Source organism: Barbatula barbatula (assembly GCF_947034865.1).
Source record: "Barbatula barbatula genome assembly, chromosome: 24".
NCBI lineage: Eukaryota > Metazoa > Chordata > Actinopteri > Cypriniformes > Nemacheilidae > Barbatula > Barbatula barbatula.
In genome coordinates, this window is record NC_136787.1 from 11,811,493 (window position 1) to 11,838,832 (window position 27,340).

Genomic DNA, 27,340 nt, shown 5'->3' on the forward strand with positions numbered 1-27,340 from the left:
GAAGAATGTGGGAAAGCAAACCGTTCTGGGGCACTTTTGACTAACATTGTATTTTTTCCTGTTTGGTTACAAGCATTCTTCCAAATATCTTTCTCTGTGTTCATCAGAACAAAGAAATCGATTCAGATTTAGAACAACTCGAGGCGAGTAAATGAGGAAATGAGGACCCTTTAATGGTTATTGGTAAAAACTGTGACACAGGTAATCACTCGGATTTCTCTTCAATTTCTGCACAGTTAACATCCACGATGGTAAATCTACACTTATTTGGCTGAAGTCAGGGTTAAAACTGTTTCTATAGTTCAGTCATTCAAGCGTTTCACGTCCATTAGCCTAGAACTCTATTTCACACTTCACTTTCAATGAAGAACCAAAATCATTGTGTTTGTATGTCTCATAACACATGTCGATCACCTCCAGACCTCATCGGGTTGTTAATATATTGAAAGAAATGTGCTATGCAATGAAATCTGTGGATACTTTCCATCGATGTAGTATTGTGAGGCTAACAAACAAGCACGACATTTTGGGCACAATAACATACTTTTTTATGTGCAAAATGGTATTAATGGTCAAATGTTGTACTTTTGTACATGGTTCACTGCTAAATATTTCCAGTGCTAAATGCATTTTTTATGTAATGGGCCTTACAGCACAAAATAAACTAAGTCTTGAGACTTGATAGCTTTGAAAGTCTTATTTTCACAGTCAAAGTGTGCCAGTTGTAGTTAATGAGGAATTTTATTAAATGGCCTTTTAGAGCATAAGCAGTCAATTTAAAACAACGCTGGAGGAGTAAACAACATAGCCTGCCAGGAATAACAAATATGAGACTCATCTTTTGTTACAGGTAACAGCACACATTGTATTTATCAGCTCTCTCAATCTTTACCTTTTGCTAAATCTTTATTTAACAAAACAAGCTAAAACTTAATGTACTTACGGGATTTTATTTCATCTACTCAATAAGACTTGAGCACCCCCTGTCGTTTATTATCTATCATTACAAACAAACAGACTCCAATAGACCTCTATGGAGTTTATAAAAACCATTAACAAAGTACACATCCTCGTACTCAAACTAAGTGAACTGCTTATAATACATTAATGAGAGCATTCATTCATTCATATATAAACCTATAAATACCACAACACCATGTGCATTGTGTGTGTGTGCACATACATGCTTACAGCGCAACCACTGGACCGGAACACTCACGTAACCAATCCGATTCGCCAACGAACACCACGTGACCGAACCCGGAAGTGAGTCCAGAATGGTCCCTATCCCCCGTCGAAAATCTGTCGGTTTCACGGTAGCTCGGGGAAACATGGCCACTGCTGGAGACTCGAGGGTTGAGCTGCAGAAAGAATTAGTGTGCTCTATTTGCCTCGATTATTTTGACGACCCCGTGATCTTAAAATGCGGCCACAATTTTTGTCGTATGTGCATTTTAATGCACTGGGAGGAAAATGGAGGAGACGATGTGGGTTACCAGTGTCCGGAGTGCAGGATGGTGTGGTTTGTTTTGATAAACGTTGCTAGATTACGGATCGGTTAGTTATATTAGCGATCAAGTGAACATAGCAGATTTATATACGTTGGAGTCTGTGATGCTAACTGTCATGAACCGGCTTTTCTATAGGCTAATAATCGGACGCTATGTTGTATGGACATCATATGTAAACTCGATCCGTCTGAGCATATATTGTGTCAGCTGATACAAACCACCGCACGGCCGTTTTGTCAGTACAGTACCGGTATTTTAACGACCTTGGTGTGCACCGTTTGTCTTGTTGCAGGTGTTCGCCAAAATGAGTTTCACTAAGAACTACCTGGTGAAAAACTTGGTGGAAAAAATGAGCGACTTCGATTATCTGAAAACGTGTAGGCCCTCTGCTCCCGCGAAACCCGTGAAGATGGACGGGAAATGTGAGCGACACCACGAGGAACTTAAACTGTACTGCCACACGGACAGAAAGCCCATTTGCGTGGTGTGTCGAGAATCAAGAGTCCACAGGTGAGATTCGCTAGGTTTAAAGGAATAATCCCCCCAACCCCCCCAAAACAGACCAGATGTGTCCTGTGGTGTCAGAATGTAGTGATGACTTAATTGTTTGTCATTTATTTAGACACCACGATGTTGCTCCTGTTCCAGAAGTGGTTGAAGACATGAAGGTTAGTTCTAGATCGTTTTTGTAACTCAAAAGTATTTCTGGGTTGTAGATTCAGACAGAGGGTGTTGTCTTGTAAAACTATTATAGATCCTGTCTTTTGTAATCTCTGTCTGAATGGCATCAACGCTTTCTGTTTCTGTACATGGCCAACCTTGGGGTTGGAGCTCGGAGTAACTGAGCATCATACACATGTTTGAATGTGAGTTTAAACACTTCCAAGACAAAATATTAAAATGGTCTTGCGTGGAGTACAGTCTAACTCAAAGTGACAACGTCCAGAAAAAACGTTCGTGTGTATCTACTAAATATGTTTACAATGTTTTTTGGAAACTGAAATGTGATGTTTTTAACAAACACAGCATTATGTTGAACTTTATCTGTTCAACGTAGTGGTGCTCCTTGTTCGGGCTTGAAGGTCAAAATTGGACAGGGAATCTGTCACTGGACAAAAGCAAAATAAAAGCTTTTCGGAATGAATGGCCTAAATGTAATCAAAAAACATGTTTTGTTTAGAGAAAACAATAAAATAGTATAAGGAAATTAATCTGGTAAATAAACACTAGAATGTTATTAAAACATCCAGTGTATTAGTTTTAGCACCATCTAGTGGTGAGGTTGTGAATTGCAACCAACAGCTCACTCCTCCCCTCATTTCTGAAGCACAACGGTGGCTGACACAGGGCTAAGATGTCGTCACGTTTTTGCTTATCTGCCGATTGAGAGAACTTATGTATGAAACGTTATCTGTAGAGCTGTTTGTTTGTTATGACCTACTGTAGAAACAACTTGGTGAATTCCATGTAAGGGACCTGCGTCGTTCGTTGATAGAAATAACTCAACACTTCGTCATGTGATGTCTTTATACACCTCTGAAGACATAGTTATGTATATTATTTTGTATTTCTTTGAATAGATCCTCCAAAAAAATTACACACTGCGCCTTTAATATTTTCCACCCATCTGGTCTCCATTTTGCTACTATAATAATATACAGTTGTCCATTTGTCGAACCGCTAGATTCTTTAATTTTGTGTTACTATTATCTTACTACTGCATTCTATTTGTGATTCAGTAATGATTTTGACAGCTATGATAAACCAGAGGCAAGTTAATGAAATACCTCATTTGTAAAATTCTTGTATTTTCCTGTACAGAGTGAGCTCAAGTTAAGACTCATCAAGTTAAACTGGCAGAGGTCCATGTGTAGCAGAGTGAAAACCACGGACGAACAGGCCAAAACTGATGTCAAGGTATAAAAGACCTGCGGTTCCCACACTGTCTTTGCATATATACAGAGTGCCTTAATAAAGCGTTTCTACAATCTGTTGTGGATTTTTATAACCCCAGCTCAAAAAACAAACTCTGAAGGAGAAGATCGAGGATGATGTTGGTGCCCTGGTTCAGTTTTTGTTGGATGAAAAGGATGATCTTTTGGAAAGGCTGGAAGCTGAAGCGACAGCCACTATTGGACTGATAGACGAGAACTTAAAGCGCGTTGAGAGCGAGGCAGCCAAGGTGGACAAAGCGATCACTGAAATTCAGAACCATCTTAGCGATGGGGCTAACTTTGAGGTGAAGAATTGAAAATTAACACATTCCTACATTATTTTGGTGTGAAGTGGCATTTATAAGAAATTGGAAATTTCGGTAGCTAATAGATCGTGTAATATGCAGTAGCTGTGGGTGTAGATTCTGTGTGGGTCTGGATCAGTGGTTGCATTAAAGGGATAGTTCACCCTAAAATGAAAATTCTGTCATTATTTATTCTGTCACTCTTGTCATTTCAAACTTAAATGACTTCCACAGAACACAAAAGACGATATTTTTTAAGAAAGTTGGTAACCGAACATTGCCGGCACTCATTCACTTCTTTTGTATGGATACAGAAACCAATGCAAGAGATGTGTTGCAGGTTTCCAACATGCTTCAAAAGATCTTTTGTGTTATTTGGAAGAAACAAAGTCATACAGGTTTGAAATTACATTAGTAAATTATTTCCGAAGTTTCATTTTTGTGTGACAAATCACTTTCTTGTTGTCTGTGAATTCCATCGTAATCTAATATTATTATTTTATTTTTCATATTGTAATGATAAGACATTTATATTTAATTGGTTTGCCATGATTTTTTAAATGATGCATTTACAAGATGAGCATATTAGGCTTGTGTGCATTTAATTCTTTTATTTCTGTTTATTAATATTCAATATTTAGTCAAATTATTTGTAACAAGATAATGATGATACTTATTATCATTTAAATATAATTTAGGAATGATGGAAAATCATTGGCCCTGATATTACCCTGCACACTAAAAGCTTATTTGTTGATACTATTTAACGTTTTACATTGTGTTCTCTTTTTCAGAGTATCAGTAGTTCATTCTCAAGGTATGTAGATCTTTAGTATTTGAAAAATTGATTACCTGTATGGAATGCTATACATCTTTTGAAAAATATTACTTGTCCCTATTAACTACCGTCTGTGATGTCTCATAGCATGTTTATTTTCCTTCCAGACCCTGCCACACCAACCTCAACATTCAATCTTCATGCTGCCCTGCAGATTTCTCTGAGTTCACCGGCCCCTTTCAGCTCATCATGTGGAAGAAGATGATGCACGTGTTACACACCAGTTAGTGCTTTACTCAGATTAAGAATCATGATGCACACCGTGGTCATTGTGAACTGTTGTTTTATGGAGAGAAGAACGTTATATGTTTGGAGTATTCATACTGACCGTTTCTTGTCTTTTTCTGCAGTGCCACAGAACCTGACTCTAGATCTGGACACCGCTCACCCCTCGTTGGCCATCAGCGACTTTGACACCAAGGTTGAGGAGGGCCGCGTGCGTTCCCAGGAGCCTGACATGCCTCAGCGTTTCACACGTTTCTTCGGCGTACTCGCCACCGCCCAGTATTCCAGTGGACAGCACTATTGGGAAGTGGACGTACGGGACAAAGGTGTCTGGTATTTGGGCGTCACGACAGAATACAGCAACCGCAAGGGTTTTGTCAACCTTTCGCCCTCCGCCGGATACTGGAGTCTGTGTCTCCAAGACCGGCTGTACGCCAACGAAGAGGACTCGCGTGTGCCCGTAGCAGACTATTGGAACTCGCCGCGCGTCGGCATCTTTCTGGATTACGACAGAGGCCACGTTACGTTTTTCGACGCGGTCACCATGAAACGCATCTATAACTTTGTCACGTACTTTGACGAACCTGTGTCGCCTTTCTTTAGCCCCGGGAAGAACGATCCAGGCAGTCGACTACAGATATGTCATTCCTACTGAAAACCAATAGAGATGAAGAAAAAAAACCAAGGCTCCTAATGTTGCTTCTTTCCCATAAGTAAACGTTTCAGGGTATTTCCTCCCGAAAGCTGGGAGGGAGTGTTCAAATCTCTGCAGGGGTTTTGGATTCAGTTAAACTGAATTGAAAGCTTGTTGCGTAAGAGTTTTCATACACCATAATCTGATGCGAATTGAATTTCTCGTGAATTGTGATGTAGCCCCACTGACATTCAGGTAGAGAGACTGCAGGTTTTACGCTAATTTTAACTTGAGCTGCTTCGTTTAGTCTTGTCTATGACATCAGTGTTGTCTTTTTCGTACAATGTACAGGTAAAAATATGGACCGAAGTGTCCGGGTCAAAAGCTAAATATTTGTCTCATAACTTTTACATTTCTTGACCATTATATGGCATATTTAGTTATTTTAGTTTATTATTTGAAAGTGTTTGTCAGATAAATGACCCTATAATGATATGTGGGTGTAAGTTCTCTTACAAAAATGTTGTACAAAGATGTTTAAGCTGAAGACTGCAATAGGTGCTATGCAACAAGTACATGCGGCGAGTTTCCAGCAACAAATTAGGTCATATATTTGGAAAGATCTTTTTTCCAATTTAATGTGCAATGACTTCTAAAGTTGTGCACTGTTCTTATTTCATTATATCAAATATTTTAATCAATTTTGTTGAGTATTGTTGGTTGATGAGCAGACATGCGGATGTTATTGACCTTTGTGTGTTACACGGTGTCCTCACCGGATACTGCACGACAAAAGACAATAGAACACATTATAATTTTACATTTTGTCCACACCGAATGCGCCGTGTCGCGTTCGGTGTTGACACCGTGTTTATTGCATAAAGAAAAGCTGGCCAAAATGTAGGTTCTTCACAAGCTCAAAACAAAGTTTGGGAATGTTTTTTAGATTTTTTTATATGCACAGGGTAACATGAACATACTCTCGCAATGTACACAAATGTAATGCATTGTTCTAAAATCACGTTTCTTGTTGTGATAGTATGACTTTTATCATCGAGTGCTTTTACTCATTCTGTTTTCTCATGAGAAATCAGTTTGACATTGACTTGTATGTGTAATGTTTTCAAATGTTTTTAATTGCTGATGTAAGAAGTGTTACATCACTTTTGAGCCTAACTGCAGGATGGCACCATGTGTAGATTTACTTCTGTGTGACTTAAGACCACTGCAATATGTTCAGCGTTTTCTGCAGTAGTTCGGGCATTTGGAAATAAAATCTAAAATACTGAAATGTATATACTTTCCTTTTAATTCATATGACATAATTCACATTTTATATTACATTTATTTGAATTGTATTAAATCAAAACCACTCATTAATCTGTTATTGATTAACTTTGTGGAGGTCTACCGGAAAGTTTGGGCCACAGAACGTCGCTGACTAATACGAAGTTTATTCAATTTGGCAAAAAAGACAAGCTTGAAGTTTCAAGTGATTTGTATTTACAGTTTTATTTCAAACTGCAATAACTGACCAGTAAAATGAACACACGGTTGATTCTTCATGTGTTAAACAAGATCATATGTGATTTTTCCATGAAGCACATTTACTAAATCATCTCTCCAGGGTCATGCATTGGATTGAGTTACGGCAACTAATGTCAATTTACAGTTTGTGTATATGAAGAATCAATATATATATTTATAGAATCAATATATGCTTTTGGTTATTACATCTCTTCATTTTCAGCCTGGCAGTATTATATCATTAAAAGTCTCACACTGCTGAACCCAGAAACTATTCAGACTGCTGGTAAAGTCATTGTTAACATGCAAGAAAATGTTCTCCGCATAGATATTAACATATACGCTTACAGTCTCGACTGTAATTTGCCTTTCATAAACCGTATACAGAATCACAAAGAAAATATAGGCTATTATTGAGACGCGATGTCACAATCTTACAACACAAAATTTAAATTAACGCAGTAGCTGGTGTGGAACATTAAAACAAATGATTTAGGAATACATGAACGTACAAAACCATACAAAAATAAATAAATGAAGCAAAAACTAACACTGATGGAGAATATTTGTTTGCCACACTTATTGACAAAGATGTATAGCATTCCATACAGGTAATCATCTTTATACAACATTAAAAACCAGAGGCAATATACATGAAATCGGGTTTGACTATATTAGAATTTCTATTTCCTCTTCAATTTCTAAACTCCACGTAAAGTAGTCTTGTGCTTTAGAAAAATAAATAATTTGGAATGGAAAATAAAAATAAATATGTCTTTCTTTTGGCTCTTGTAGTCTATTGGTTTGAGCATCACTTCCTGTGCTGTTGATATCTGCTGTGAGCAGAGCGGTACATCCAGTGTTCATTCTGCATGTTTTGAACACCAAGCTGGCTGAAAGCGTTTCACTCAGATATAATGAAATCTCAGCTGTAAATCAGAACGATACAAGAAGCCAGTGCCATTTACACGATACACCAAATATGTACAGACATTTGTGTATGATGTACAAAAGCAGGACGTAAATAACAAAATTCACAATTTAGTTTTGCAGTCGTGAGATTAGTCAGTTTCACAATGGGAAATTAAATGACAGACTGTTTAGGACAGTGGATAAAATGTTTTGCTATATGTATTTATTTATTTATACACTTGTGTATGTGTATGTGTACATGATGGTTTCCATCAAGAATCTGTGCTCATCGATATGGTTTCTGTTGCAGTATGTAAAAACAACATTTAATATAGAAGTCTTTTGGAGCGTGAAAATCAGTAGATCAAAGAAAAGTGCTTTTTTTCATTCGATTCTTCCATTATGGTTTGGTTTGAAGATTTTGCTGATATGAGAATCCAGAGTTTATGGAGGAGATGTGGCACCGTGTGGCAGCAGGTGAGGTTCAGTGCATTACTGCAGATACCTGTAGACTTTGAAACAGTGGTTACCAGAGTCGGCCACCGCAACATGACCTTCAGACGTCAGAGCCAGACCCTGCGGACCATACAGAGGGTCTGCACTTGTGTTGATGTAAGAGAGAAATGAACCTGAGCTGTCAAACACCTGAGGGAGAAACAACAAGGTACACAGAGTGAGTTTTATGCTTTTTAAAATCTCATTAAACCGACATCCAAATCTCATCCAAATGACAAATGCACTTTTTTTGTATTGAAAAAATGAAGTTTAAGTGGAAGGGACTTCTAAAGAACATTTGATTGGACCAGACTCTGTGCAGTGCAGGATAAGTAATCCATATTTTATTCACAAGAATTCATATTGTATACCTGTATTCTGCTGTTTCCCCAGTCTGCTACGATGATGTTTCCATTAACATCCACAGCGACCCCTGTGGGGGCATTAAACTGGCCATTTCCCTCCCCATGAGAGCCAAATTTAAACAAAAACTCTCCATCTGCACTATAGACCTGAGAAATACAAATTGAACTATATTTGTGAAATATTCATTCAAGTTGTTAGAAAGCACCATTTATAATATATATATTAAGCTGAGGCACTCACTTTGACAGAGTGGTTATGGAAGTCTGTCACCACGATTTCATTTTTGTTGTTGACTGCGACAAAATGAGGACCTAAATGAAAAAAATCAAAAAATGGAGATGAAATATTGATAGTTGACAAATGATAGGGAAACAGAGAGAGAGGGAGAAAGAAAGAAAGAAAGAGAGGTAAGAGATGGAGAGCTTGAAGACCCCAGATGCGATTCGATAGATCCCATGATTCAATGTATAATGAAACCTTCTAGCGTATTATTAGGCTTTTAGTTTTAGAATAAAGCTGATGCGTGTCATTTCTTTTGGTTTGAAAAAGGTTGGGCTGTCAAATGTTTAATCACGATTAATAGCATACAGAATAAAAGTTTGTGCTTACGTAATTTATGTTTGTGTACTGTGCATAATCATTTTGTATTAATGAAAAAATACATTTATATATCATTTAAATTATTGGTTAAGAGAAATAAATAAACGTAAACATTTTCTAAATATGTTTAAATGCATGCGTATGTGTTTAAAAATATAAACTTTGTATTCACAGTACACAGATACTGTATACAGTACCTTTAATCTGGATGCGATTAATCGTTCTACAGGCCTAGAAAAAACATTTACCTTTAATATGCAGAAACTACATTAAAGTATTTACGGGTTGATTTATTCGAGCACTCTGGTGATGTTACAATATGCGGTATAATCGGTTTGTCTGTCCCCGAATAAAAGACATGGAAGGGTGACTGACGCTTGAATGGTGCAGAAATGACACACTTGAGCTTTTTTATTATTTGTATTGAATTCCACATTATACCCCACAATCACAACAGTATGCAGCAATTCTTTTGTTCAATATGAAAACAGTATTATTCTCTATGACATCTAACATTTTAGGTAATTTCATAAGATAAATCTCCAATCACATTTGGAGATGGGAATTCACTCAATACTTACTGAAACCGGGGCAAGATTTACTAAACTTTCGCTCCAGTGCAAACCTTGCTCTACATTTGTCTAAAAGGAATGGGAAAACATAGACAAAAGGTAAACAAAAAATGACAGCACGGAAAGGGGTTTACTTAAAATAAATCACTTCAAAACAGTAGGGATGTGGGGTAGGGATGCAAACCATCTTTCAGTGCGTGTGCGCAAACAGACATGTAACGCAAGGGTAATGATGCATGTTTAAATCCAACATGCATCTGTTTTTCAGTAAAAAGCCTGCATGCCACATGCACTTGCTTTCCTAAGGTTAGTAAAAGTTGGATTCAATACAATAAACAAACAGAGAAAGACATATTTGCCAACATCTCAGTAAGACTCCAAACTATCAATCTTGAAGATAGCTTAGGCTCAATATTATTTATTTGTACAAAGATAGATTTTATTTCATTTTGAAATTACTTTGGGGGGTTATCTACGTGAGGGGAAGGTATTTGGGTCAGATTAATATACACAGTTTCTCATATTTAACTGTTTCATCTACACGATGCATTTTTGTTCAGTCACTGAAAATGCTAATAAAACATCTGAAATAATAAATGCATGCATTGGCCTTCATTAATGATCCTAACAGACACATGCATCTTAAAATATATCTTAGGCTAACTGAAACATTACGGCAGAATGAATATAAGAGATGAGTTTACATTGCTTTGCACACTGGAACTGAAGCCTGGGTAAATCTGGCCATTTTGTGTCACAAAACACATACGCAATGGTCTGTGGGGAGTGCGTCTCCTCCCACAATGCTTTAGTACAGTGGTTCTCAAACCGTGGCACGTGTAACACTAGTGGTACTTGAAGAGACCTCGGTGGTACGTGACACGACAGAAAACTCTAATTTACATTTTGTGTTTTAAATACAAGTTTAAATGTTTCGTACATGATTAATACCGGATACATCTCAGCCTATGTGCAATTTTAAAATAGTTGATGATAGTATGAATTATTGTTTATTTATCATTGGTTGATGTAACTCAGGCGAACGACGGGCAGCTCAAACACAGAGCGAGGGCAGACAGATGCTTGTGAGTCCCTCTGCTCTCTCTTCCGAAATTAGGTTTCTTATGTATTTCCGCACTTGAGCCGCTCTTTAAAGCTGTTGTTATTGATGTAAAGTGCTAATTCTATCTACTCGAGGTTTAATCAATGCAGTGAGAGTTGCGATATAGTTTGATGTGCCGTTTTGACAAAAGCTGCTGCAGTAACGTGTAAGTCTCTGTTCGTTATATACAGCTGTTCTCCCGATGTTTTTGTATAACGTTAGGTATATTTATCTTCTGTGTTAAATATTCTTTCCACATTGAAGTCTTTCTGCAAGTACCCATAAAGTTAATAAATCCCCCATAAAAGTCATTTACAGAGCCATGTTTACAGTGCACTACAGAAAAGATAAGGATTCACAGCTCTATTCATTTGAGTGTTTATTCCTGTGATTTTCTATGGCGGTCATTAGGTGGTAACTTATTTTAACGGTGGTACTTGATCTGAAAAGTTTGAGAACCTTTAGTGCATCACTCATCTTGCGCAGGATATGATGTATATGTGCTGACACGCTTCATTTTCAGCATTTGAACCGATTATACGTTTATATAGTTTGAAAGGGACTGTAAGTGTGTTTCTCCAAACCCTTATTTACAATTTCCATCATCGCTGACATTGTATATCACAACAAGAAGTTCCTGAGCTGAAGAAATGGGGAATGAATGTTAGAAAGAGATGTTAGAGGACAAGCAATCACATTACGCAATGCTTGGCTTGAAAATGTGTTCAGATCAGGTTAAATGGTGAACAAAGTTTCCGCAACTCTACAAACACGCACACCATCTCACATGTTCCAGTGCACAACTTTGTTAAAACCACTTAAATATTGAAACTCCTTCCCTGTTGAAAAAAACTGCGTATGCTGGTTAGGTAGGCTTTGAAGCATGGTAGCTGGTCATTTGCTGGGTTAGGACCATCTTAAACCAGCTCTGGACCAGCTTAAAGCAGCACATGACCATCTTAAACCAGCACAAACCAGCTACCATGCTTCAAAACCTAGGGTTGACAGGATTAACAGCAGTGTTATTGATGCCTTGATCGCTTTTCTTCTGTACCTGCAAACTGTCTGTCTAAAGTGCCTCTGGCTCCGAACTTGGTCACCAGTTTGCCATTAGACTGAAAGATGAAAACGCAGCAGGCTTTGTTATCCACAGCGATGATATGACCGTTCTTGTCCACGGCTACTCCTTTGGGTCCCATCAGACGTCCAGCACCGATTTTATTCTACATTATGCACAGAAAATTAAGAGAAGTTAGAATATGATATTTGCAACAAGAAAAAACAGATTGAGAGAATGCAATTCTGCAATTGTTTATTGCCAAAGCAATTTTGCCATTTTACAGAAATCACTTAAATAACTATCACCTTAAATTTCCCATCGGGAGAGAAGATGCTGATCCATCGGTTATCATAATCAGCTACAATAATGTCTCCATTTGTGTCGACCGCCACCCCTGTTGGCCTTTGCAGTTGACCCGGGGAGCGACCTCTGACCCCAAAGCGTGCTTTGAACTGGCCATCATTTGTAAACACCTTTAGAAAAACACAATGGACTGCACTGAATAACATGCATTATGTTTTATAGACCACTTCGAAAAACGGCGGTCCAATGCTGGTCCAGATAAACTTCCCGTTTCAGTTTTTTAACAATACACATTACAAACAATTGAACAAAATACTTTTACTTATTATTTCAATGCTTTGCCAGGTAACCAACCTGTATACATTGGTTGTTGCTATCTGCTACAATGACTCTCCCACTGTTGGAGGCAGAGATGCCCTGTAGATTAGTGAACTCTCCCTTCTCTCTCCCCCGAGAGCCTGTCAGACAAAGACACAGTTTCAGTTCAACAACTAAAAGAAGGATTTGAACATAAGGCATTAGGAATTACTCTTGCCAAGAAGTGTCCTATTATATAGAAGTTTTTTTTGTATTAGAAGTCAAAGCTAACAGGAAATTATGTAGAGAAGGAAACAGATTTAAACCAGCACCACTACTCAATGTGTCTGGAACATGTTAGCTGCTAAGTCACATTAGTTGTGTACTGTACAACAATACTCTGCTTGGTTTATTAAATCAATCACACACTGTAAACACACAAACGCAGTTGAGAAGTGGCATCATAACTTCATTTTAAGAGTAGCTTACAGGGGCAATTCCAGTGTTGCCATTTGCTGACCAAACATGAAATACTGTATAAATTCTCAGAAAATTTATTTATTACCAATATATTGAACCCTTTGTTTACATTTTCCCAAACCCCAGCTGACAGAGTCTAGGCATTGGAAATATTGTATGTCAATACTGTTTTAAGATGATGGAAATAAAAATGGATAAAAAAGCACATGAGAGGCAGCATACTAGGATTTCTGTGAATGAAAATGCACAAACCAGAAGCAATAATACCCAACAAATGGAGAAGGGCTGGCTCTTCTTAGAATATAAACTAGTTATTACATTTTAAATGTGCCCTTTTATGAGGAATATGGACTTTTATGAATGTGACAATTCTCAAAGCGGCACTTGACTATGGAAAAATCATGCTTTACAAAATAAAAAATGCTCTAAAAACTTAAGAGAGACCCTTCACGGGTATTTAAACCATCACATATTTCTATGTCCATATACACCAACTATTTGTTCATGGTACGTTTGACCATATTTGTTGTCATACTACAGTTCAGAGTAGCTTCCCTAACACAGTAAACTTGATCATTCACCCACACATGTGTTGTTTCACATCTAAGTGTTTCTTACCCACTCTGTGAATCAACTCATCCTCAATCGGATTTTCTTTTTTCTTGGTGGTGCTGTACATGCTTGAGGGTCTCCGTACTGCTTTCTGTCTGATATGACCTCCTGTACCGCTAGGCGATTTGATTCTTCTCTTCACGTCATCCGGAGACTGGGGCATGTCGGACGGCTTTATCACTCGCAGTCTGAAGGGGCTGCCCCTCACAGGCTGTCCATACAATATCAGAGAAAACGAGTACTCCCCTTCGCTCTTGAGCGTGTACCCCACCTCATAAGTTCCATTTTTATTGTCCACAATCTCCACCTCCGTTGCCCGTGCTCCATCCTGTCCTGTAATCTCCACCCGAAGCACGGCGTTACCAGTTCGCACAAGTTCGCCATCCTTATCCTTGGTAGTAACAGTCGCGGTGACATGTTGACCCACAAGGGCGTGTCTGAGCCCCTCTCCGGTTGCGACGCTTGTGTGTCCCACCGCGGCTGTCGTCAGCAGAACTCCCAAATTCTGAATGGACCGCCGTAAGCCGTCGGTTTCAATCTGACAGTCTAGGTGTGCATTCTCGTGTGGCCCTACGGGGAAGTCGTGGCAGGTGAGGGCGCTCACCCGCTCGCTCATCTGTTTCTGGACCAGGAGGACTTCAGTTGCGCTGCCGTGGCTCAAGGCCTGCTCAGTGAAACTGCAGCTGCTCTGGATGTGCTCTTTCCCCTGAAGAAGGGAGGATAACTGCGCCTGGAGCACCTGCAAAGACCACAGAAAAAATACGATGTGAGAGAGGAAAAATAAAGTGTGAATTAACCTTGAATGGTTTCAGACCTTCTGTTTGGCGCTGCAGCTGTTTTCCAGCTCGGTGATGAGAGCGGCCTTGCGTTGGTGAAGCGCTCTTTCCAGCTCCTCGAACGTCACATTGATGTCATTGACAGCTTCGTTTTTTCTTTCGATCAGCTGTTTTGAGATTTCATTCACAAGGTCGATGGCAGCTGTTAGCTGGGGCAATCTGGCCAAGAAAAAGAATAAGTGCTTATGTAGCTCAACTGGTATAGCATTGCATTACCAGCGCAGAAAAAGATTGTGGGTTAGATTGTCAAGGACACACAAATACTAAAATGAACTTTGTATAAAAGTTACTTCAAAAATGCATAAACAAAGTAAAATGCTTAAACATGCACGTGCACCTGTTGCGAATAGCGTCTAGCTGTTTTTTTAGTGCTGCTTTGTGCTGTTCCAGAACATCCCGTAGTGGAACGGTCACATGCTCCCGGTGTTCCCCCTCTGTGCAGTCCAGGCACATGGCCGTCTCACACGACTCGCAGTAAAACTCCATCACCTACAGATGGCACCAGTCAGCAACTTAGTCATTTTTTATTAGACTAATGTACACTTACAGGCCTGAACATGTAAATACACATATTTTGAAGATACATAAAAGAAACCGATGGCAGCTTTTTTGTTTGTTTTGCAATTAAGAGAGAAAACAATGGAGAAAGCAGACATTGTGTGACATTGATTATTGGGCAGAAAAGGGTTATGGTTAGGGAATTCCTCATGATCAATGTTCACCATACAGAATCTTCCATGAATACAATTAAAGTTAGGTCCCGAACAATGACCGAAAATGGTCCTTGGTCAAAAGGTCAGCTTGTGTGTATACATGAAAGAGACATCAAGGATTCAGCTTGAATCAGCCTTAACTGGTTCCCTCCAAAGATCAAAGATTCATATTTGCATATCCTGAAAATTACAACCTCATAAAACACCAACAGTTGCTTTATGTTCCCACCAAATATTCCCAAATCGTGTTTGGAGACTGAGGAAATGAAGAGAGGCTCACCTTTCCCTCGTGATTGGGACAGGAGAGCGGTTTCCCTGCAGCCGCCGCGCTGACTGACTCCAGCACACTGCTGGCCTCCGGCCGAGAACACTCTGGGTCTCTCTGCAGGACCTCCATAAGGTTTGTGATGAAGAAGTTACTCTGCAGTGCCGCTACACCTTTCTCCGGCAAGATGGAGGTCTGTCGGCACACGGGGCAAGAGAGCGTGATGGACTGAGGGGGAATGTAGTTCTGTAAACACCTGTGAGAGGAAGAAAATGGAAGGAGATCAATCAGACACAAAGCACAGGGTATAAAACAATCTGAGAGATATTTTACAGGATGAAAGACAGTCTCAATGTCATACTGCACTCACCACTCTGTCAGTGGTAACTAAACGAAGTTCACTCGATTTAATAAACATAAAGCTATATTTCAATCATTGAGCATGTTATTAAAATGTGTGTGTACCAAATTTGATATGTTCATGTTAATATGCATTGAGACACGGTGCTTAAGCCTTAAGTGGTTTGAATCTGTCTTAAGTCACTTTCCCTTTTTATTTTCTTGTTACCCTTCCTTCACCTCATCATTTATTTTCCCATCTTCTTTAATCATTAAAAGTAAATATTAAAAGTAAAGTGGTCAAAATACTTCATTACAGACCTTTCACAGAAGGTGTGCAGACAGGGCAGGACTTTGGGGTTGTGATAATGATCCAGACAAATGCTGCACACCAGGAACTGCTTGTCTATCTGCCGGACCACTGGGCTGGTGCGGCCAGTCTCAAACTTTGCCATGGTGACAGACATTTACAGAGCGGGCCGGGAGCCAGGATACACCTCAACCTGAAATGACATTTAAAATGTAAAGTCTTCCCACAGAAACAAAAATGTGAATGATTCAACATTTAGGTGTTATGAAATGAGGCCAACGTTCATCTCAAAGGTGAAGTGTGCCTTTTGAATTTTGCAATTCAGTTAGGTGCCACAGAAATTACACACTTCAACTTTAAAGTGATACATTGAAACGACCCGAGTAAATGACATAATTGTATTTTTTATTTTACTAAAATACTAGTTTCACCAAATACATAGGAAAACATTAGTTTTTCTAGCAAATCTCAGATGTCATTTATTACGTCAAAGTAATTTCTATTACGAGTCTTATGAATGACTTTTATGATGGATCTGTATGTGCTTTTTGGAGCCTTGATATTTTGGGATCTAAGTGTGCTCAGCTGAAAAGTCATGTATATCTTTTGTGGAATAAGAGTGAGCAAACTATGAGAATTTTCATTAATGGATAAACTATTCCTTTTATTATTAATAAGCCTCAACAAAACAAAAGCAGCTCTTAAACTGTGTTTGACAAAACAAATCTGGGCTCGATGCAGTGCAGTCATGTTTATGAGAGAAAAACACAGAAGCAAACATCACTCTAGAGGCCTTCAGTATAAACAAGGCCTACAAAAGGTTTTGTGCCATTACAAATTCTGCAAAAACTTTGCCACGGGCTATGAGAACGTATTAAGAAACACTTTCTCTTGCACACAGCCACACACTGAATAACAACCGGACCAGAACTATAGACAACAGTTATTCTGCAGCGCACTTAATAAAACCTATTTCATGCGAGTAGAACATTGGATTACTGTGTGATGGAGGGAAATAAATGATGTTAATCTTCATGCCACTTTTTCAGATGAGATGCACAACAGCTGATAGACGGATAAGTTACTAATTGGAAATGAGCTACTGCTGTGCCCATTACATGCTTCTGCAATATAAGAGAAGAGCAGGATAAGATGTCACACTTCTGAGATTTCCTCTAGACAAGCAGATCATTTAATAAAAGTTAAATCAAGTAAAATATAGGTCCAGTGGCAAACTGATATAAAAGAGATTTTGAAATATGTTGGTGACCAAAAATAGTTGGTCCCCAATGACTTCTATTGTATGGACACAAAACCAATACAAGTCAATTGGGACCTACGACTGTTGGTTACCAACATTTTTCTAAATATCTTCTTTTGTGTTCTGCGGAAGAAAGTAACACAGGTTTAAATGACAAGAGGGCGAGTAAATGATGACAGAATTTTCATTTTGAATGTGAAATAGTTGTAAATAAATAGAATAAAGAATATTTGTAAAATGTTCACAGTATTTGAAGGCAAATCATCACAGCTTCCATTTTGGGAAAAATAATCTAGGAGTCCATGACAAATCTTTAATTCTAACACGCAATTGCCCAACATGCATAAGAGCCAGATACATCTACTTTTACATTAAATTAATTTAACCAGTCATGTAGAAAAAGAACCTACTAAATTTAAAGGGAGAAACACAGTTCACTGACACAACTTACCCCATCACATGTAATATTCATACCCAATATAGACAAAACAAGGTCATTATAGTAAACTGTCTATGTCTCATCAACCTTATATCTCACTTTATATAAGTTTTGACAGCGAGAGTCTGTCCCTCCGTTTACTCCAGTGCTTCTTCTCTCAGTACACTTATAATAACAGCTTGTGTGGGCTGATTCTCTTGCAGTCATTTACTCTCATGGACATATACATGAAGGCAACATCAAAACATTAAAGATGGCTTATATACATTTACATTTATGCATTTGGCAGTTGCTTTCATCCACTTGCATTGCATTGTACTTTAAATTTGTTTCTAACAATGTGCAATCCCCTGGGATCAAACCCATGGACCTTGCCGTTGCTAGCACCATGCTCTAACCACTGAGCCACAGGAAAGCGGTTGACTTAGCGGTTCTGATTTGATGTGTTGATGTATACGGGCTATATTAAGACTCATGTCTAACTAGGGTACACTTAATAAAGGGTCAAGTACCGGCGAACATAGCTAAGATTCTTGCGGCAACACAAGACTCAGAAAGGCATCTGGGCAGGTTCGATTACTTCATTGGAAACTAAACTGTTTGCGCATGCTACTTAAAATAAGTGCAAGACTATTTATAAACAAATAATTAACTGGTCTGAAATGACGCACACATCTAAAAATAATTTCAGTCTTCTCTGACACGCATACAATACATGCAGTGGCAACTTACAGACTGGAAGATGTAGTTGAGGTAGTAGGGCATCACATGTACACAGCATGACATGAAAATAATATTTAACTAGAACAATATTAAGTAATATGTAAATCTGTTAGCCGTTTGAAAGGTACTGGCAGATGTGTGTCTTCACATAAAATTAAACTTAATGTAAATGTATTTATGTGTGTTTAAATAGTCTTTTAAATATGTTATGAAGGATGAGATTATTAAGGATAATCTTTTTCCACTATTTTATACATTAATATTATTATGTCAGTGATTTCTTTTTCATTTGAGAACATCTTGAAAAACATCCAACTGTTTTTTTCCACAATATCCTAACTTATTCTGTTTGAATCACAACATATAATGCAGTCAAACAAATCGTGATGTGTTACGGTAATGAGAATTTCAGTAAAAAAGACATAAAATACATAAATAAATCATTTCATGTTAAAATTATGCTTCGTGCAAGCGGTAGAGATTAAGAACACAATTATGTTTATTATGATCATTGTTTGTGTTATCGAATTATGTTTTACAATTCAAATCTTTACAGCCATGATGTTTTAGTGGTTTCCTTAGAATGACCCAAATATTAACATAAAAGATGCGATTTGGGTTTAATGCAGAACCTGCACTTTCCTCATTGAAAAGCGTGCGAGATCACTTGGGTCAGACCACTGGTCAGAAACCTTGACCCAGATAGAGTCTGTGTCACAATTGAGAAACCAAACACTGCGTCATTGTTCAAAAAAGGAACCCAACAACAATCAGCATTTGTTCATCCAGCCTCTTACAAAATTATCCCACAATGCACTCCTACACGTCACGGTGTGCATGACACTTGTGTACACACACGAAAAGTTCAGATGCTGAGCTCTTAAACACCTAAAACTTGACATGTAAATAAACGACACCAATTTTGCCATTCAACTTTCAGTCACATCACAATGTCTCTGCTGAAAACTTCAACTGGAAATAATAGTTATATATCCAAAATGGCAACTGGTTTCAGGCTGGTCCGAGCTGGATCACTAGCAACCATGTTCCAAAAACCAGCTTGACCACGTTTTTTAAAGATGTTGTCGAGTTGTGTTCTCCTTAAACGCTGTTGGTAAATCAGGCTGGACAATAAAAGCAGGAACCTGATACTAAGCAAAGCAGCTCACTGACCACTCCTTAACCTCACACAGACTCTGACAAGCAGCCGTAGGAAGGAAGCTCTACACAAACACAAAAGCATTCTTCTCTTTCATAGTAGCAGTCTTTCACTCCTCCACTAAGCACACAAAACAATCCCACTCATTCACATGCACACAAACTCAAAAGAACCTAAGAGGGAAGTGTAACGGCACTCACACGCACAGAGTGAAGCCCGCTCATCTCATTCCTGCAGGTTTCATCGATGCTCTATGTCCAGATTTCAGCAGGGCCTAGTGGCTAAACGCAGATCACTTCTCCTCTATCTCTTTAGATGAAAGCATTGCTCCTCCTGCTCGTGTCCTCTACTCTTTTCCCTCGCTCACTTAGCTCCTCGTCCTCACGCCTTGTTCAATCTCCCTGCCTGAGCAACAGCTGTGATGTCACAAAGTGGGCGGCTGGATGAATATAAACCGCACCCATTGTGATACACCATTGGTCAAGGCTGAATGCACAAGACATGCTCCTCTCACAACCTCTGCTGGGATTGGCTATTGAGTGTTATGTTGTTTAAGGCATGGGTTGCCTCAGAGGAGAACAATTTTATTGACATATTGGGTGGGTTGGGAAAGGGAGAGGACTTATGTGGACCAAGTTACTATATTTTTGAATACTGCATGTTTTCAATGTTGAATATTGTGAGGAAGCACAACAAATGATACTACACAATTTATATTAAATATACAATTGGAATTGCAAAATACATGAATCGATGTGTCAAAACTTCAGCTAAAACGCATTTTAAAGTCAAAGTGAAACATTTTAAGAAACAAACTATGTGTTTTGTCACATTTTGTCACAGATGTGGTAATTCATTTTTGCAATCTTATTAAATGTTAACTTTCTTTAACATTTTTAGTCCTGTTAAATCGGTTGATCTAATTTAGCACCAGAAATGGAAAATATGAACCCACTCGCTTTCAAAGACTTAAAATATGATGGTTATGTAACATATGATGTCATCGCTCTCGGGTGCAGTGAGATTTAAGGATTATGAATTGCAATGACTAGGTATTCAGGAAAACTGTACATCATTTAACAACGCAAAATCAAATAATCTAATATCAAAATCTATAGGCGCATATGTATGCCTTTCTTTATTAAATGTTTTTATGCATATGAATCCTTCAGCAGAGGTGGTAGAGATTAGACAGAAAATATCAGTCGATCATTAATCTGTAAGGATTGAGTCTTTGATTTGAATCTCTTATTTCCTCCAAACCACAGTTTATACCTTTCATGTTCACTTTGCCACTTTGAACCATCACACCATGCAGATGTGCAATGCACATATTCACATCATACATTTGCACAACTAAAGCAATGAAAATAATAATAATAAAAGTTTTTTTTTGTAGTGAATTAAAGGTATTTGCTGTTTGGGGGGTGTACGGTCTATCAAAAGTGAGAAAATTTAGCATAAAAAGAATCAGAAAACCATTTCAACCATATTTTGAGAAGCAGCCGATTATAATTCTTGAAAGCACATCCACTGCCATTCCTTGACCTACTTAACAGCTTTAACTCCAGCTGTCAGGAGTTTAGAAATGACGTACATACATTTTATTCAGATCTTAACTGGCTGCGCTCACTCGACTGCAGGGAACTCTGGGATTGCGCTGTCAGAAAAAGACGTCTCCATCCGTCTGGATTTGTGCAAATCAACACTGTCAATCACTCAAGTAAAAGCAAGCGGATCGAATACAATTCCATCTAGTGTTGCCGTGAATCTATTGCCGCTATCCAAAGACCAAGAAATAATGAGTGCTCTCATTTAAACACTCCACAAACAGTCAGGCGTAATTAAAGTTTTCTGGCGCGTGCATTCATTAATCTTTACATAAAGTGTAATTAGATGGTGTGTCTAGTCCGCTCTGCTCAGATGAAGCCCTCAGGAGCTGTATACGGTTATGTAATACAGCATGTCAGTGCAATCGTAGAGAGGGCGAGATACTCCAGCTGCAGGCAACATGACTCAACAGAATGCTGTCAGGATACCGCAGGGCACGCGGAGAGCGACATTCAAGAGAGAGAGAGAGAGAGAGAGAGAGAGAGAGAGGTGAGAGAGAGAGAGAGAGAGAGAGAGAGAGAGAGAGAGAGAGAGAGAGAGAGAGAGAGAGAGAGAGAGAGAGAGAGAGAGAGAGAGAGAGAGAGAGAGAGCGCGAGAGCGAGAGAGACATAGAGGAGGATGGAGGAGAAAGATATCACATCAGAGATACATTTCATCATCCTGTAGTTGTCATTACAGAGACTTTGGAGTAAAGATTTCTAAGGTTCCTAACATTTTGTTTGTCTGAGGTATGTAGCTTAAAGCTACAGCTTTTCTTTTAAATGTATAAAAATAAAGTAAGTATAATTTACATTAATAATAATGAGAATAATTGTTGACATAAAATGTTAACACGTGACTGTCGACAATGGAGAGAGATTTGACATTTAAGAAATCTTATGAGAAACATTAGAATTTATTTTATCTTGCCTTAAATGCAGACTTTGAGCACAATATAAAACAGTGGAGATGGAGATCTCTTCTAAAGTGACTTCAACAAAACTTTTATTTGCTCTCCACTTACTCTCAATATTGTCGAAAAGAAACAACCAAGATATAGAAGATACTGAGGTGCAGGTGATCTATCCAGATGATGAAAATATACAATGAAATATGGATGAAAGCATCCTTTTTCTTATTTGCTCTCCACTGACGGGATTTCTCCAAACTGTTTCTTGTTAAAGGCATGTAACTGACATTGTGAATCAGTAATTGACCACCAGTTAGCATCAGATCACTGGGAATTTAACACAGTGGCTGATGGGGGACCATTAGCGTGTAACCTGCTTAGAGAGAAAGAGCATATGACTCTAGTATCCAAGCATGCACACTAAGTCTCATGGTGGAACTTGAATAGCATGTCCAATCAAATCTACTCTCTCTCTGGAAATGTTCCTGTAGGTAATGCACGCATTTTTGGATAAATGAGACGGCCAAAAATAATCTGATGTGTGTGCCTCGAGCATATAAACTACTAGGTCAAGACTTCCGAGAGCCATACATCAAGTTAACATTCACACACAAACCCCCTTGGAGTGTTTGAACAAAGATAGTACACATGCGTTTTTCCCAGCTTGAATAGTGAGAAAAGGACAAGACACTTGAGATGTTCGAAAGCTTGTGATTCTGGAGTGGCATGACGCATCTAACGCAAATAACCAAAAAACTGCAGTGGGTATTACAAGCATTTTGCTTTGGTAACATCTTTGCATAAATTAACATTGAATAGAAAGGTGAAGTGTGTACTGTATAGAGCTCCGGAGGTTGACGTCACACAAACTGAACTCCGCCATTTTGGCAGGCTATCAGGAGAGTGCTAGAGCTGCTGTAGCATTATAGTGGTCAAACAATAATTTAAAAACCAGGCTGTTCAGACTTCACAAATTGTAAAATTTTAATGTTTGGATAGCTCAGAGCAAAGGGAAAATCATTTGATCCTATTCCTAAGGATCCCGAATCCACAATAGACGATTAAATGGTTAACAGTGATAAAACGTGCTAACCAACACGTCACTGACATCTCCCAGATTTCATAACATTTATGATGTCACTGTACTCTGTTATATAGCTGTGCTGGCAACCTAAAAACAAGGACAGCTAGAGTCGATAACGTTAGCTACAACACAGTTGACTTACCCTTCCAATGACAACAAAGCAGGTTAAAGCCGGCAGACTCCAAAGTTGAATATCCCTCACAAATTTCAAGTCAATTTTTACCACTCCAGGCTTTTAAAGAGTCTCCGGAGTAGGAAGATTAAAAGTTGATGAGGTAGGTCAGGAAAGCTATCAGTTTCTTGACACCGGTTAAAAACATACCTCGGGGGCATTACATCGAACTGTTATGTTTAAGTTACACTATTAAGTTTTGCTATGCACAGTTCTATGTTTTTTGAATTAAAGAGCTCTATTGCCTCGTGCTTGCGCCATTCATTTCATATTCGCTCCCGGCTGTCGCTGCCTGCCAGTATGGCGTTGTTCACGTGACTGCCGGAGCTCAATATATTATAAAATACTTTTTTCCATCTCAGCATAATTTGCAAAGAGAACATTGTAAAAGTTGAACACTTTAACTTTAGGGTACCTAAATCTTTATCTAAAGTTATTGTAATGTCAAAGTCACCAACTGACAACAAGATCAATGCGTCATTAAATTCTTATCCACATTCATAATGTAAAAACAATAGTAAAACATAGCCAATAATAACATTCAGCCAAGAATCCTCCATTGCACCCCTTATACTGACAAAAATGAAAACGCTGAGCGCTAAAAATCTAAATAACTCTCTGCAGCCCTGTTGAAGATAGCACAGTATGATCAATGCTTTTAAAATTATTGTTTTGTCAAAGATATGCATGTTATGTCACGCTTTCGGCTTGTATTAGTGCACAGAATGCTTGATTACTTCCAAAACAAATCCAAAAGAGACACACACACACACACACACACGTGTGAACATGTAAAAGCATGCCATGTACTGTAAATACACTGCATGTATTACCTCGGTTTTGTTTTCCACACAAATCTGAGGCAAATGTTTGTAACTGTGTTTGCAAATCACAACTCCTTGCAAAACATATACATAACAAATCAAAAACTACACTGTCAGAAAAAGGTACAAAACTGTACATGGTTAAACGTTTTATTTGACAGTGCCTTTAAAGTGACAGTTCACCCAAATATTTGTATTCTGTGATCATTTACTCACCCTCTTGTCATTTCAAACCCTTTTTTTCTCCCGCAGGACACAATAGAAGATATATTTTTTTAAAGTTGTTAACCGAAGTTCTGTTGTGTAGATTCAAAACCAATGCAAGTGAATGGGGGCCAGTTAATAATACCGTTCAAAATATCTTCTTTTGTATTTTGCGTAAGGAAGAAAGTCATACAGGTTTGAAATGACTAGAGGGTGAGTAAATGAGGACAGAATTTTAATGTTGGGGTATACTATCACTTAAAGGTACACAGTAACTCCTTAGGTACAATAATAAAAGTGTGATTTTAAGCAATAACAAGTTCAGACCATGCTTATTCATTATACGTTCTGGTGAGATCAAACCATTAAAATCTTGGCTTTCAGCAGTTCTGGTGACTTCTATTGGATTATAGACTACGTTTTTATACTTTAGTTTCTTTTATACTCTAGTTTTTAGGAACAAAGACACTGCACATAGTAAAGAGCTGCAAATAAATGCAACAACATGCAAAGGCATTGAAATAGAAACTGGTTATGGTGTTTGAATTATGATTAAGAATTTCCTCTGGCAATCTTTGTTTGTGAGTAATGGGTGTGGTTATGTGCACTTATCAGCTCTGGTTCTCTATAAATTGAGCTCAATGGGATAAACTGGTTATATTGAGCGTAGTACAATGTATCACACCCAACAGACAGGACGCACATCACGTCTCTCTCTCTCTCTCGGATACTTGCAGAGGATCAGACAACCATAACTATCACCATAAAAGTTGCAAACTATGACACTCCTATTTAACTTTAACCAAATAAATCTCTGAGTATTTTACAATCTCTGTAAAATATTCCATTCTAGTTCTGAATTCTAGTCTGTGTTTGTTTTTATCTTTATCTGATCCTAGATATATACATGTCAGAGAACTCGAAGTCCCTCGAACTACGAAAGAGCAACATATGAACGTGACTAAGAATAATAAAAAGCATAATCAGAGATGTTACATCAACAGCTGTATTTTAGTAATGCTTAATAAAGTAATATTATAATGTGTGTCATCAGCCCTGACCTTGATTCTCTGTTTTATCATTATTACATAATTAATAGACATGTAATAGGATAATGACTGTAGTTGCACAGTACATATAATATCATGTCATTATAACAGGGTGTGCCATTGATAAAAGTCTATAGATGCCAAACAGAAGAAATTACTTTGTTTTTAATACGGGATATCTTTGTGGTGGAGCGGATGGTGACCAGAGGCTGCATCATTACTGAGAGATAAAAACAGCTGCACATCTGTAATATATTCTATGTAACTAAGCATAAATGTGGAAAATAAAAAACCTTGAATCTATTCTCGATTCTTGAATCTATTTAAATAAAATATTTGTCCTTGCATGACTCTTGTGTATTATAACCACCAAAGCAGGTGACATCAAGGCGAAAGCAGGCAAACACACAAGCCATTGTATCAGAGACAGCCACCACACTTGTGTTTACACGCACATCTACGTGTTCATCCACACACACACACACACACAACACTGATCGTTTCTCTGCGCACACACACATTTCCCATCAGCAGTGAAAGGCAGACAGGAATGTTTGTTATTATGTATCTCCACAGCATCCGTTCCCTCGTGTGTTCATGCATGCATATATGCGCTTGTCATAGAAGCCCAGCTGATTGAAAGGGAGAGGCCAGACGCTGCAGTAAATTATTCATCGCGCTTCTTCTGAAAGCTGCATTATACAAATCCACAACAACGAGAGGCACGGACAGATGGAGATATTGATAAACGCATATAGCGGAAAAGACATGACACGCGGCATTGGAAAAAGAGAGAAGAGGGAAATTCCTCGAAGCCCTACTCACGTGAGTTCTAGCAGCTGAGAGAAAGAGATGTGAAAGGAAAGAGAAAGACAGGTCTCAGCCAAGCATCCGAACACGGACCCGTCCAGCCTTGCAGACCCTCATCCCAAAGAAGAAGAAGAATAGAGATATAATGAGCAATCCAGAAAGCAGAAAAGAAAAGCAGATAGGACGGAAGAGGCAAGCAGGGTGTGAGCAAGCGAAGGTATATAATGTGTGTGTGTGAGAGAGAAAGCGAGAGAGATGCTCATAAGGAGAAAGAGAGGGATGGGAGATAGTGAAAGGCTATTGGCTGGGATTATGAGAGGTGGGGATGAGCTTAGCCAATGATCTGAGTGAAATTGCAAGGCAACAGGAAAATGGCAGACGAGAGAGAGGACCGATTATTTAGACACAGAGGAATCTCTCCTGTAACTAGGGGCTGGTTTTGAAATCCAGAGAATATACTTTATTTCCAAAATATTAAGGTTTATAGTTAAAATATCTAATAGTTTTCCAAATATGTGTTTTACTCTATTGTACAAATAGTTTCCTACTACTGAATTCAGAGCATTGTATATTGCATTATAACACATGGTGAAATTCAGCAAGCGTAAATGACCAGCGTTGCAGTTTTATCACACATTTCTACAATTTATCAGAATGCAATCTATACATAAAGATACAGATTTTAAATCGGAGATGTGAATCTGCAAGTACATCAATGACTCGGGTGTGATGAAACTGCATGATGGCAACTGTGGGCACATTGGCACCACTATAAAAAGCTCCTTTGTTCAAAGTCTTTAGCGCACTGGGGTGAGATGAGAAGCCTTATTTGCATTCAGAATTAGGAAAAAGATTTAAAAGGAAACGATCAAAGAAAAT

At 38.4% G+C, this 27,340-nt stretch overlaps 2 protein-coding genes across 4 annotated transcripts; one reads left to right on the forward strand and one right to left on the reverse strand.

Moving 5' to 3' along the window:
• Positions 1-1,254: 1,254 nt before the first annotated feature.
• trim47 (tripartite motif containing 47) lies at positions 1,255-6,742 on the forward strand. The gene is made up of 8 exons (XM_079448699.1): positions 1,255-1,517; positions 1,804-2,021; positions 2,134-2,179; positions 3,333-3,428; positions 3,526-3,750; positions 4,545-4,567; positions 4,696-4,811; positions 4,939-6,742. Exons 1-8 carry the CDS (start codon positions 1,278-1,280, stop codon positions 5,466-5,468), a joined length of 1,494 nt encoding a protein of 497 aa, XP_079304825.1. The 5' UTR covers positions 1,255-1,277; the 3' UTR covers positions 5,469-6,742.
• On the reverse strand, positions 6,735-26,698 carry trim3b (tripartite motif containing 3b). 3 transcript variants are annotated; one of them, XM_079448696.1, is made up of 13 exons: positions 20,019-20,244; positions 16,248-16,429; positions 15,603-15,843; positions 14,947-15,098; positions 14,588-14,768; positions 13,780-14,512; positions 12,739-12,842; positions 12,387-12,554; positions 12,076-12,244; positions 9,929-9,988; positions 8,988-9,058; positions 8,753-8,893; positions 6,735-8,531 (listed from the first exon to the last, which is right to left on the reverse strand). In XM_079448696.1, the coding sequence occupies exons 2-13, from the start codon at positions 16,391-16,393 to the stop codon at positions 8,379-8,381; spliced, it is 2,319 nt and encodes a 772-aa protein (XP_079304822.1). In that variant the 5' UTR covers positions 16,394-16,429; positions 20,019-20,244; the 3' UTR covers positions 6,735-8,378. The 3 variants fall into 3 exon arrangements, with proteins under 3 accessions (XP_079304822.1, XP_079304824.1, XP_079304823.1); XM_079448698.1 differs by lacking the exons at positions 9,929-9,988; positions 20,019-20,244 and adding an exon at positions 26,477-26,698 and having other exon boundaries at positions 6,942-8,531; XM_079448697.1 differs by lacking the exon at positions 9,929-9,988 and having other exon boundaries at positions 6,942-8,531; positions 20,019-20,241.
• Positions 26,699-27,340: the final 642 nt, after the last annotated feature.

Bases quoted from the DNA above. Each gene is read 5' to 3' on its own strand.
- trim47 (XM_079448699.1), top strand. From the start codon at position 1,278: ATGGTCCCTATCCCCCGTCGAAAATCTGTCGGTTTCACGGTAGCTCGG. The intron at 3,429-3,525 runs GTATAAAAGACC...TTATAACCCCAG, and splicing joins AGGCCAAAACTGATGTCAAG to CTCAAAAAACAAACTCTGAA. The intron at 3,751-4,544 runs GTGAAGAATTGA...TCTCTTTTTCAG, and splicing joins GCGATGGGGCTAACTTTGAG to AGTATCAGTAGTTCATTCTC.
- trim3b (XM_079448696.1), bottom strand. From the start codon at position 16,393: ATGTCTGTCACCATGGCAAAGTTTGAGACTGGCCGCACCAGCCCAGTG. The intron at 15,844-16,247 runs GTCTGTAATGAA...TTCCTCTCACAG, and splicing joins CTGCACACCTTCTGTGAAAG to GTGTTTACAGAACTACATTC. The intron at 15,099-15,602 runs GTGAGCCTCTCT...TGCCATCTGTAG, and splicing joins GTCCCAATCACGAGGGAAAG to GTGATGGAGTTTTACTGCGA.